General features: G+C 35.4%; 2 protein-coding genes across 2 annotated transcripts; both read right to left on the bottom strand.

Annotated features, from left to right (window-relative positions):
- Nucleotides 1–2,908: 2,908 nt before the first annotated feature.
- On the bottom strand, nucleotides 2,909–6,264 carry LOC131630999 (uncharacterized). The gene is made up of 6 exons (XM_058901761.1): nucleotides 6,012–6,264; nucleotides 4,780–5,622; nucleotides 4,488–4,681; nucleotides 4,097–4,244; nucleotides 3,647–3,875; nucleotides 2,909–3,560 (listed from the first exon to the last, which is right to left on the bottom strand). Exons 1-6 carry the CDS (start codon nucleotides 6,262–6,264, stop codon nucleotides 2,909–2,911), a joined length of 2,319 nt encoding a protein of 772 aa, XP_058757744.1.
- A 2,236-nt stretch (nucleotides 6,265–8,500) lies between these two features.
- Nucleotides 8,501–11,800, bottom strand: LOC131630982 (protein trichome birefringence-like 10). The gene is made up of 4 exons (XM_058901743.1): nucleotides 10,915–11,800; nucleotides 9,809–10,198; nucleotides 9,028–9,186; nucleotides 8,501–8,952 (listed from the first exon to the last, which is right to left on the bottom strand). The coding sequence occupies exons 1-4, from the start codon at nucleotides 11,331–11,333 to the stop codon at nucleotides 8,616–8,618; spliced, it is 1,305 nt and encodes a 434-aa protein (XP_058757726.1). The 5' UTR covers nucleotides 11,334–11,800; the 3' UTR covers nucleotides 8,501–8,615.
- Nucleotides 11,801–13,153: the final 1,353 nt, after the last annotated feature.

Raw genomic sequence — 13,153 nt, 5'->3', positions numbered from 1 at the left:
TAAGGATGCACATAATTTTTTTTGTTGTTTTATAAAATAAGAAAAGCTTCAAAATATATTTAAGTGTGTGTGAGAGATATCTTAGTATCTTGAGAATTACTCTTATACATTACATTAAATTGATCACTTAGACACGGGCTAAATGTAGGACCATGTAAGCTTTCCCACTTCCCCTCTTTTAAAATTTTGAGCTTTAATTCCTTTTTCTAGATTCTTTGTTAATTTTAGCACTTCAACTGAAACTTGACTCTTCTACTAATGAGGCTTGAGGTAACTCATCGATCGGATAACATCCCCAAATATTGATAGACATTTGTCGCCATAAACTTTAGTAAACACTGTTTGATTTTAGGTGTTGCCATCATCTAACGGTTCCAGACAATTGTATCCACGTGCACATAGATCCAAGAATGTGCTCAGCCAAAGGTAGGTTCCTCTTCCCTTCCACCATGTTTAGAGTTGGTTTGAGGACGACGTGGAATATACTCACCATCTATGCTCTAGAGTGGCTAACTACCAAGAGGGGCTAGTCCCTATTTGCACTTTGTGGTTCGTTGTCTTCATTTGAGTGCTTTTTATACAAGGTTTTGATTGTTTTATTTACGCGCATACGGTATCTGCGACAACATTGTTGAGCTATTCTCTATGGGATTTTTTTTAACGCTTTAGTTGTTCGCATGTGGCATTGACAAAAATGCTAAGCTGTTCTCCGTGGGGTTTTTAATTTGTATGAATATTATTTAATAATATTAAATGTTTAAATGTGTTTAAATATTATTTAATAATATTAAATATTTAAATTTGCTTGAACATTATTTTAAAAATTAAATATTAAAATGGGTTTGAATATTAGTTTAGTTTGTACAATTTTAAATGTGTTTGAATATTATTAAAATAATAAATGTTTAAATGTATTTTGTTAAATATATCATTTGGAAGTAAAATAAACAAAAAATTAATATAATGTGTTAATATATATATATATATATTTAAATCGTGACCCAAGAGCACTTGATTGAGATGGTAGGGATCTCTTTCAACTTAACCAGAGGTTCTAAGTTCGAATTTATTCCTGGACACGCAACAGTGTTACATCTCTTAAGAGTTTTTCCGCCTATTATGGCCCTCCACGGCTAGAGAGTTAGTCTTTATATTTATGCACAATTGTAAAAAATAACCCTCAAACCAGGAATGACCATAATAGACGGTAAATATTTCCCTAAAAAATTCTCAGTGACTAATATATTGGTCTTACTGGTCTAGCAAGGTACCCCTAATTTGAACCATGCTAGGGACAATTTTTTGTTTTGATATGTTAATTGTTTTAACTCTAATAGTTGTCATTAAAATAAGTGAAAATATAAATCAAAACACCCAAAATTTAAGATAATTCAAAAAATGATAAGAAAATAATTTCACATCACCTTAGCTGTCATTAAAAAAATTAAACAGAAATAAATATTTAAATAGCACGCCAATTAAGCAATTTTGGTGACTCAATTTCTCAATGGGTCTAAAAAGACAAAATATTTAAAAGGCAAGGTGAGAATTTGTGTTTTTTTGTAGGGGTTTTTTAAAAAATTGTCTAAATGACAGGGACAAAATAGCTATTAATCTTTAAAAAGTAAGATTTTTTTTTAATCCATTCATATTGTTCAGTTAGTGGCGAAGAAAACACTGAAGTTTCATCATTCTGCTAACCTCTTAAAACTAAATCACTATTATCTAATTAATGATCAAGGTATCTCAATCCAACATATATGATTGGAACATTAGATCTCTTGTTTCAACGATGCATGTGCAATTGCACTGTCTTTCTTCAAAAAAAATTTGATTACCAGACCATTCAATTAAATTAGCAAAGCCGAATGGCGAATACAAGACGGGCCATCACTCAAAGAAGGAATGATGCCCAACCAAGTTTTGTTTCCAAGGTTTCTACCTACACCCACCATATAGTGATCTTCTGAATTACAATTTCTATTCCAAAACAACACAGAAGCAGATTTAAAATTACACAATAAAGACCTACAATCAATCACAATGGGTTCCAAATCCAACGAATAAGCGCACCCGTTGATACAGTCGACCATAAATTATGCATCAAAAAAGAACACGATGTTGTCAAGAGAGAGGTCCTTTGCCATCTTCATCGCCCACCTTAAGCTAGAGCTTCCGCCGTCGACACCGAAACATGAATGAATTCCTTCTTGCAAGCAGCTACCAGTATATTCTCCCCTTCCTTCTTGATGACACAACCCATGGAAAATATACCCTCCTCAAAACATCCAGCATTTGTTGCAATAATTATCGTCTCCGCGTGCACAGTATCATCCAGCAGCAAATCCTCCCTCTTCGACCTCGCTTGAGCCTGTGGAAAGGCTTTATTATATTCGGCAACCCTATCATAGATATCACCAGCTATAACCATCGGATCAATCCTTTTGTTATAGAAAATCAACATGTTACGAGCTTGCCAAATTTTCCACAGCGCGGTAAAGTGAATTTGAATCTCGAAACTGTTATTGCTCTGAAGAATCAACTCTAACCAGTCTAGGACATCATCACACGGTAACAGGCGAATTCCCAAAGGGGGGGCAAAACAGAATCTTTTAGCAAATTTGCAGTCCATAAAAATATGCTGAGGTGTTTCCAAAGAAAAACATCAGAAGGGGCAAGTAGGATCCAGATTAATACCTTTTTTCAGGAGATTACTTCTAGTCGGGAGGATATTCTTGCCTGCTCTCCAAACACAATTTCTGATCTTCGAATCAATGGGAACTTTCCATAACTTTTTCCACACGCCTCCGCTGTTACTCGAAGAGGGTCCAGGAGCTTCCCTTCTTCTGAGATCTTTGAGATAATGGTGCGCAGATTTAACGGAGTATTCACCATCCTTTTCAAAGTTCTATATTCGCTTATCCTCCCGGAGTCTGCTCGAAAGGGGAATGCTAGCAATTTGAACAGCCTCATTCTGATTGAAGACTTCACTGAGAATATCTGTTTTCCACCGCCCCAAATCAGAATCAATGAGTTCATTAACCATAGAATTTTCCTCAATACCGCGTCTTGGACTCGGGGCTTTAAAACCTGGATTGGTCGGGATCCAGTTGTCGTACCAGATTTTAACCTTAAAACCATCTCTAATTCTCCACCTAGTTCCACTTTCCACCATCTCCTTCGCGCTCAAAAGGTTTCTCCATGCGTAACTTGGAGAAAATCCCACTTTTTCCTCTGACACAGTTCCCCTAGGATAGTATCTACCTTCGAAGACTCTAGCTAACAGCGAGGTTTCATCATTTAACAATCTCCAATATTGCTTTCCGAGCAGGCTCTTATTGAACTCTTCGATCCCCCGAAACCCCATTCCGCCATTACACTTTGCAAAAGAGAATCTCTCCCAACTCATCCAATGCATTTTCCTCACTCCATCCTTGGCACCCCACCAGAATTTGGCAAGCAATGCTTCGATCTCCTTACAAATTCCTTCCGATAGTTTGTAGCAACTCATTATATAATTGGGAATCGCTTGGGCCACAAGTTTAGAAGGACCTCCTTGCCTGCTTTAGACATAAATTTTTCTTTCCAGCCTTTAATTTTCTTCCACACTCGATCAATCACCAGCCCAAAAACTTCCTTTTTTGACCTTCCTAGAATCACCGGCAATCCCAAATAAGTACCGTGATTAACAACATATACCATACCAAGCCCTTGTCGCACCATTTCACAAGCTTCGGACCCCATGTTCTTGCTGAAAGAGACCTGTGATTTATCAAGATTCACCATTTGTCCTGAGGCCTTCTGATAACGGGATAGCACTGACAGAATACCTTCAACTTCCTTTTGGTTTGCTCTAGCAAAAATCAAGCTGTCATCTGCAAAAAAACAAGTGAGAAATCACAGGGGCTTTCCACGCTATTTGGATTCCGTGAATGCTCCTCTTCTTGATCTCCTGTTTCAGAAATCCAGAAAGGACATTTGCACAGATAATAAACGTAAGGGGATAGAGGGTCTCCCTGACGGAGGCCCCTCTGAGGATGAAATGTTTCGCCTGGTTGGCCATTTAATAAAATCTGGTACGATACTGTCAAAATACACCTCTTAATGAGATGAATCATTTGGATCGGGAATCCCATAGCTTCAAGGGCACCAGTCACAAATTCCCATTCAATTCTATCACACGCCTTCGACATATCCAGCTTAACCGCCATCATACCTCTATTTCCAGTCACTTTCTTTTTCAGCTAATGAAAACACTCCATTGCTATAAGCACGTTATCAATAATCAGCCTGCCCTTAACAAAGGCGCTTTGCTTTTCATCAATAACCTCCGACAATACTCTTTTCATCCTGTTCTCGATCGTCTTCATAACCATTTTCATCACTACATTGCACAGACTAATCGGGCGAAAGTCTTTTGGGGAGCTTGGATTTTTCATCTTAGGAATAAGAGAAATGAATGTCTTATTTAAATAGCTCGGGTTTACATTACCGTTCAACACCTCTAGCACAAGGTGCATAACCTCAATGCCAACTATGCTCCAATACTTTTGGAAGAAAAATGCCAGGAATCCATCAGGGCCTGGAGATTTGGAAGGATGCATCTGCCATATCGCCTCCTTGACTTCCTCTCCCGTATAAGCCAATCCACACCACACCTTGTGATCCTCTGATAACTTTCCTTTCACAACATTGCATACTTGAGGGATACACTAGGATTTGAAGTAGAAAACAAATCAGATAAGTAATCAAGAAGGATCTTCTCACAGTTTTTGTCACCCCGCCTCCAATTTCCATCTTTATCTTTGAGTTTCTTAATAGCATTTGTCTTCCTCCTCTGATCTGCCTTTCCGTGAAAGAATTTTGTATTACGATCTCCGTCCCTGAGCCAGACAGCCATACTACGTTGTCTCTGCATGGTTTCTTCTATTCGGAGAAGTTTATTCCGTTGTCGTTCCAAAGCTCTGTGCTTAGCAATGCTTTGAGAATTCGGCATCCAGCAGACATCTTTTTGCATAAGGCCTTCCACCCTCTTAGTCTCTTTAGATATTGCTCCAGTCCGATACTCTTTGAACCTCACTTGCAAGCCTTGGAGAGCATTCAGCTTTGGCCTAACATTACTCATCGGTTCCCTCCAGCATCTCTTGACTAACTCTTCGCAATGCGGGTCTTTCGACCAAGCTTCTTCGAATATGAACAGATATTTTCTCCTAGGGATTTCGCTTGGCACCTTCTCCAAAATATCAATCTGTATAGCTGCATGATCCGATCGAAAACGTGGGAGATGAGACACCTTAGAGCCTGGGAACTTCTCCAAGAAAATTGGATTTATGAGCCCTCGGTCTAATCTACATTGTATATTCTCCTTGTCTTCTCTACCATTCGACCAGGTATATCGATAACTCGCAAAATCGATCTCAGTCAAATTGCAAACCTCCATCGCCAGCCTGCTCCAATGAAATTGAGCCTGCGTTCTGACATTTCCTCCTTGATTTTCCAAGTTGTTAGAGATGTCATTGAAATCTCCAAAACAAATAAGTCCCTCTCCATCATAAGTATTCAAATCCATCAGAAGCTCCCATGTTTTCCTCTTGTTCTGCTCCTCCGGGAAATCGTATATTCCTATAAAGTTCCAACTTCGCTCATCTTCGTCCTAAAAAACAAATCCTTTGATATGATTCAAAGAATATGAGACAATGGATACTCTAAGACTATATTTCCACAATAACATCACCCCTCCCGCATGCTCCTTGCCGCAACCTGAGCACCCAACTACCAGACACTCTCCGTACTTGGTTTAATTCTTAACAACAATTGCTTCCTCTTCCTTAAGAAGCGTCTCCATAAGAGATACCATAGAGGGATTTTCAATTCTTAAGAGCCTCTGCAAGGCTCGAACTGTACGGGTACTCCCCAAACCCCTGTAGTTCCAATTGATGATCTTCATTGTTATAGGTGGTGTTGGTTTTCCAACACCACCTCTGGTACAGTTTGTTGAGTAGTTTAAATACCTTTGTATTGTTTGCGCTTCTTTTCACCACCCCCTATCTCCATCAAAGACCCTTCACTAATTTGAACCTTAACAAGTTGTCGTTTCCCTCCTTCAACTTCTTTAGCTAATCTTTGTACTTCCTCAACTTTCCTCACACCCCTCTTTCTGGTCCACTTCTTTTGTTTAGAAGAAGACGTTGCAGCTTTCGATTGGTTTAGTTTGTCAATCAGTGATAAGGCCACTGCGCTAAGAGATTCCGCGACATCTTCCATATTCGCCACTGCCTTTTACTTACCTCCATCGTCCTCAAGATCTGTTCTGCCGCCTCCTCCTTCTTTAACCGTCTTCTGTAGTTCTAGACCTCTATGTCATCCATTTTCTCCTTATCTTTTGTCCCGCATCTGCTCTAGCTTAAAGAGACATTAAAAAGGCTCCTACTACAAGTCCCTGAGCTTGAATCTTTCGTTCTGTACTCCTCCCCCAGCTTCGGTAATGGGGATGCTCTCAACCAATGTCCATACGACAATTCATGTTCATCCAAGTCTTCAAATCCCTCTTCTGTCATGTCCTCCAAATCTTCACAATCCTTCAGCTGATGGCCAATCCTTCCACAGATATAACATAAAGTAGGCAAACGTTCGTACTTAAAGTGCACCCTCAAGCTTTTCTCTTTGTACTTCACCATAGTACCTCTCTTCAGCGGTTTCTTCAGATCTATCATTACTTTAAAATGGAGGAACCCCCCGTTCCTGTAAGCCTCCTTCGGATCCGCCTCCACAAACTCACCCAGAATGTTTCCTAGTTTTTTTGCCATGGCTTCAGTTCTAAGAGCTAGCGGTAGTTCGTATATTCTGACCCAGAAAGCTCCTGTATGCAAGTAAAGATCTGCAGGTTGTTCATCTCCTAAAATTTTTGCAAGAACAAGCAGAGCCCCCTCGAAGCTCTAGGGACCGCTCTTCAATACAAACTCCATGTCTCTCTATGTGGAAAAGTTAAACAGGAAGAGGTTCTTATTCAGTTCCTGGATTTCAACTGGGTTCTTTAGCCTCCACGCCGATACCATAGTGCTTCTAAACGCTCTACTATTGAAGCTGCCTTCTGTCCACAATTTTCCAGCCAGGGATCTTCGAAAAGTTTCTTCTCCATTAGCCTCCTCCTCTACCGCTACAATACCTTCCTCCTCCTCTTATGAAAGAGGAATGTTTTTCCATCGTTCCATTCTTAAATAGAAGTTTGAGTAAGCTATAAAGATTTTAATGGGTAATCACACAATCTGGAGTTCAAGAAATTTCAGCTAAACCAAAGGGTGGGTTTGCATGTAAGAAAGTAGTATACGATATAGAAAGAAGAGAACCAGTTTGGAGAAAGAGAAAGATACAGCCAAACCCAAAATCACGTTGGGGACACCACTAGACAAAGCTGGGAAAAGCAACCCACGCATACTAGGGGTGTTCATGGGTCGGTTTGGGTTGAATTTAGCCAAAACCATAACCCAACCCGTACATGGTACACTGGTTTGGGTGAGGAAAAATAACCACCCACAATATTATTGGGTTGGTTTGGGTAAAACCACACATTTGTGGGTTGGATTGGGTTGGGTAATGGGTTACCCAATATTATTTTTTCTTATATAATTATTAATGATATTTTCATTTTTTTCTTAATAAATAGTTTAACGTATTATTGATATTTTTTAAACATCAAATGTCTAAATGTATAATGAAATTTATCATTAACATATATTTGTAAAAACCAAAGTTACATTACAGTAAAACCTAGAATTGCATAAAATAATTACAACTTATTAGAATTAGCATCAAAATAATCAAAGTGTGGCATCCTAAATAAGTTAAAGTCATTACTTACTAAATAAAAGGTGTTTAAAATGTTGAAATTGAAGCAAGCAAAATTAAAAACATCAAAGTCATCACTTGTCAAATTACAAAAAAGAGAAAAATATAGTCACTCAATAACCCATGGGTTTTGTGGGTTGGGTGTGGGTTTACCCATAACCCAATTATTTTGAATGGTTTTTCATTTTTGAAAACTGTATTCACCCAATAACCCGACCCAAACCACTTTTTTGGATCGATTTGGGTGGGTTTTACTGGGTTTATTGTGTTTACACAACCCATGAACACCCCTAACGCATACCACGAGATATGGGGAGAGGGAGCACGTTAAGTTTTTAGAGAGAGAAGCTCTGACTTCTCTCCACAAAAACACGTGAGTTTATACATAAGTACTGTCTTTCTTCAATACTATTAATTGATGTTGTAGAAGTATTGCTTCTTTTTTTAATTTTATTTTATTTGTTTTTCCCTTTTCTTTTTTTTCTCTCATTTCACAATTAAACCAATAACAACTTGGATAGTTACATTAATGTTCTTCTTATCTAAATCAATATTAATAATTACAATGGCAAAAAAAACTGTGTTTCTACCACCATTGTTCTTTTCTTCTTATCTAAATCAATATTAATAATAACAATGGCAAAAAAAACTGTGTTTCTACCACCAGTGTTCTTTTCTTCTTATCTAAATCAATATTAATAATCACAATGGCAAAAAAAACTTTGTTTCTACCAGAAACATTACATTCTCCGTGTAGTATGATGCAAATTTCATTTATGAGAAGTTTCATATTTAAGAAAAAACGCATAAAGTAATTCATTCCATGTATCAGGTACACCAGGAAGACACCAATGACTACAATCTTGGCGATGTGGATTTTCATGAGGACCCAAATAATATTTGGATGAATGTCCATCTTTTCTCTGAGCTGTCATCCTTGTTACATTCAATATCTTCAATTTCATAACTTGAGAAGTGTTTGTGTATTCTAATATTGCAGAATTTGCAATTTTGAATTGTGACCAATTATCTTTAGGTACCAATGATGATCCAATTTCTGGTAGTGTTTCCAAATGACAATTTCCATCTTTCTTCCAATCTCCACCTCTATATCATATACATGTCACATAAAAGACTATTTGAAAAATTGAAGTCATTTAAATAGTTAAATAAATTACAAACCTGAAATGCACAGGGGCATATGTTCGAAAGAAAACCTGCGTCTTGTTAGGGTTTATCGAATCTTGTATCCAATTTAATATTGTCTTAATAGACCTCTTATATGCATCTTCAACCTTCATATCCATCTTAACTTCTTCACCTTCTTGGAAATAACAACCCCTACAAAAATTGTTATTAAACATAAATAAATTGACTCGATAAAGATACATCGATTTAGCTACTGTAAAATATTTAGAACATGATAGAGATACATCAAAAAAAAATTGGTTAAGTAGCCTAATAGATGAAGTTGACCTTTTAAAGATCAATAAAAGGGATGACGCGGGTTTGAACCTACTCCCCCACACCTGACGTTCCTACAACACTAACATTGCTACATATATTTAATTATTATTTGACCATCTAATACTTAAAAAGTTTAAAAGATTATAATTAAATTTAATAAGTTTAACTCTTCATTAATCAACATCATTTTTACAAATTTTTAACTATTTTAAATGTATTTGAGATTTTCTCAAAAAATATGTTAAGTGACCGAAAAAAAATAGGATATTGTCTGAATTATCCTACACCTATAGTATGAGTGTCATATAAATGTCAGACATTGATTCAAAGACTATCAAAACAAAGAAAAATACAACTTTTTTAAATATTATATGAGTTTTCTAACAAATATTGTAGCAGTGTTACACAAGTATCGAATGTAGACACACACATGTCAGATACTACGTATAAGTGATGAATAAATTAGAGTAGTAAAAACAAGGGAGGATAGGATTACCCTTTGATAGTTTTCTCATGATTCCACCAATGTCCTGTGTTAAGAACCAAAACATCAGCATCACTCCATTTTCTAGAATTCCAATCCATTTGATTCAATTTTAAGGTTGTTCTAATCTCTTTAGAAGCTCCTGTTGGAGGTCTACTTTGCAGTACAAGAAATGGAGCTCTATAGTATTCTATTGTACAGTTATAATCCTTGAATTTGAACACCAAGAATCCCTTGTGCTTTGTAATTGGATTACCATTTACTTCATAGATTGATTCTTTGTTAGAAACTTCAGAAGAGAGCATGCATAGTAATGATTCCCATTGGTTTCTTCCAATTGAGTCGCCAGCAAATACTAGTCGCTTGTTTCTTAGTTTCTCCAACATCATTGTTGCATTGAATCTGTTTTTAAATTTGAAAAATAGCATAAATTACAACATTATTTCATTTAGTGTTTCATAAAATATTTGTTCATTTACATTTACAAAAAGTTTTAATTTTTAAATTTATTAAATAATTTATGAGAAAATAGATAATGCACTGACAGTATAAAAAAGTTTAACACTGACAACCAATCACGATTATGTATTCCAATAAATCATACGATTATTTTTAAATTACTGAGATGATATGACAGAATGTTACAGTGTAAAACTTTTTTAGAATGTGCATGTCCATTAAACCCATAATTTATATATTCGATTAATAAATAATTCAGTTGTATTATTTATTCAATAAATTTTAAAATTAATTTTCCCTCAAGTAAAAAACAATAAAGTATCTTCCAATATACCCAAATTTAGTCATGAGTATACTATCTCTCATCTTGATCCCTATGGCAATTGCCACCTAGCTTAAAGGTCACTCTCAACATGACAGATATGAGTAAGACCGGTTCAAAGTCACACACTATGACATGTTTAAGGTTGTTCTCAACACATTTGAACTTTTTACCTTATCTCCTCCCATAACTTTGGTTAAATTTAACAACATTAACAAATCAAATTTAAAACATGTCTGCCTCAGTTTTGACACCAATGAATTCAAGTACATACGAAACTTGTGATAAAAACAATGATGAAAAGAGAGAAATAGTAGTAACTTAGTATTGTACGTACCTGGGCAAGTTACAATGTTTAGGTTGCCATCTCCACTTTGTGTACAACAAATCAGGTCTTCCATTTTCAGAACAACGAAATCCTAAATCAAGAAATTTGCAATCTTTTGATTCATACAATGGATACTTTTCATCCCAAACCCAATTCCCTTCAAACAAATCACACTCATCACCCTTTTCTCCAACAAAATCAACTCTAACATCTTCATGTTCAAACCTCTTCAATTGACCAAATCTTCCTCCAAGTTCTCTAAAATCCAAATAGAAGAAACAACATGTAGTAATCATAAAAACTAGGAAAAATCCAACCACAACCAAAGACGGTTCAAACAACCTTAAACGCTTCACTTTCCTTAATGCTTCAAAAACTACCATCTCTCCTACGTGTTGGTTTTGAGAAATAATCTTAGTAGAAGGCATTCAATTTCTAGAATTATATGGTTTTGTATTTTGTGAAGAAGGGTGGCATGTAAGCAATATATGGTACTTTTTTCATGCGATCCAACAAGATTTAATAATGTTTTGCTTGATAGATAAACTTGGTAAAATAGTATCGTCAATGATAAGCCAAATATATATGGGTGTTGAACAAGCAAGGAAGCACTTTTTTTATCATTAATGTGATATCATATTATATATGATAGTATTAGATTATACTATATGATGATATACAAAATCGTGATCATAAAAACCGAAGAGTTGTATTGACATTGGAAGTTGAGGAAAGGAGTGGTGGGAACTGGGAAAAGACGTGGCCCACGTTGTTTTGAAAGTTGATCGTGTGACCACGCGCTGAAATATGGAGCGTGGGTCAGTGCCTTCATTTTAACGCCAATCTTACACAGCTGCCACTTATGTCGTTACGCCTTCTTCTTGTTAATATAAGGCTTAATACATGTTTTTCTAATCAGAGCTATTAAAATGGACTAGTTTATATGGATTGTCAATCTAATTTGAAAAAAATTTAAAATTTGAGCATGTACATAATTTTTAGGATTTTTTTAGCTCAGTTCTAAAAGGCAATTTCTTAATTCACCCCTTAATACTCTTAAGTCTTAAGACTATTTACAATGGAGGTGTTGAATTTTTTTTTCAATAGTTGAATTGGTACAATGGTGTGTTGAATCATATGTTGAAAGTGATGTGGATTATTTAGTGTTGAAAACATTCAACATGTTGAATGAGAAATTAGTGGGGGTCACATGATATTTTTGGCAAATTATTATTGGTTGTTGTGAGTGTTTATATTTTTATTTCATGATAATTATTTAATGTCATTTATTTTATAGTAAATAAATTTTTTATTTATTTTTATTTTCACCAAAATTCATCATTTTTTTTGTCTATAAATAGAGACTTGGTTCATTTGATTTGGACATACCAAAAAATTCCACTTTTTTCATAATTTTTCATAATTTCAATTGATAATAATATTAATATATAATTAATAATATTAAAATTCATAATTTTTCATAATTTCAATTGATAATAATATTAATATATAATTAATTTTAATATATAATCATAAAACAAAATTATAAAAGAAAATAAGAATATGAAATAAAAGTAGTGGGGTAGGGTGTTGAATTTTATTAAACAAAACTATTGTAGTGAGTAAAAGTTGAATGTGTGTTGAATTATTAGGTGGAAGAGAGAGAAGATGATGTGGAGTATAAAAAGTGAAAAAGTAGGGTGTTGAATTTGGAAACCATTGTAAATAGTCTAAGCAACTGACGCAATTATATTAATGCCCTCGCTTTTAGAGAAAGTACCAATTTTTTTTTTGGAGTTACATCTATAGAACATTCTTCTATATTTTAAACCAGCTATATTTTTCTATCTGATTCTAATTATTTGTGCAGCAAAATAAAACATCAAAATAGTGATATGTCTACTCAATCTTATGGATTTGGATCGTCTATCGCTGCATCTCTGCTGCTCTACCGCATGCCCACCTTTTGTTCCTATCCTCTCTACCTTTTACTCTGTCTCATCTTCAGCAATTCTTTTTATTTCCAATCTCTTTTCTTACTCGCAAAACATAAGTTGGACTGCTGCTCAGCAGCAGATTCATTTTCTAATCTTATATAGTACATCAAAATAGTACATCAACATATACATCATCAAAATAGTCATAATATGTCATAAACATCATCAAAAGATAGTACAATCAAGGCTTAAATGCACCTTTGGTCCATATAAGTTAACGAGTTTTTTTTTTGTCTGAGTCCCAATATTTC

Source organism: Vicia villosa, unplaced genomic scaffold (assembly GCF_029867415.1).
Source record: "Vicia villosa cultivar HV-30 ecotype Madison, WI unplaced genomic scaffold, Vvil1.0 ctg.000758F_1_1, whole genome shotgun sequence".
Taxonomy (NCBI): domain Eukaryota; kingdom Viridiplantae; phylum Streptophyta; class Magnoliopsida; order Fabales; family Fabaceae; genus Vicia; species Vicia villosa.
Note: the sequence above shows the minus strand (reverse complement) of the source record. Positions and strands in the feature narration are given on the sequence as shown.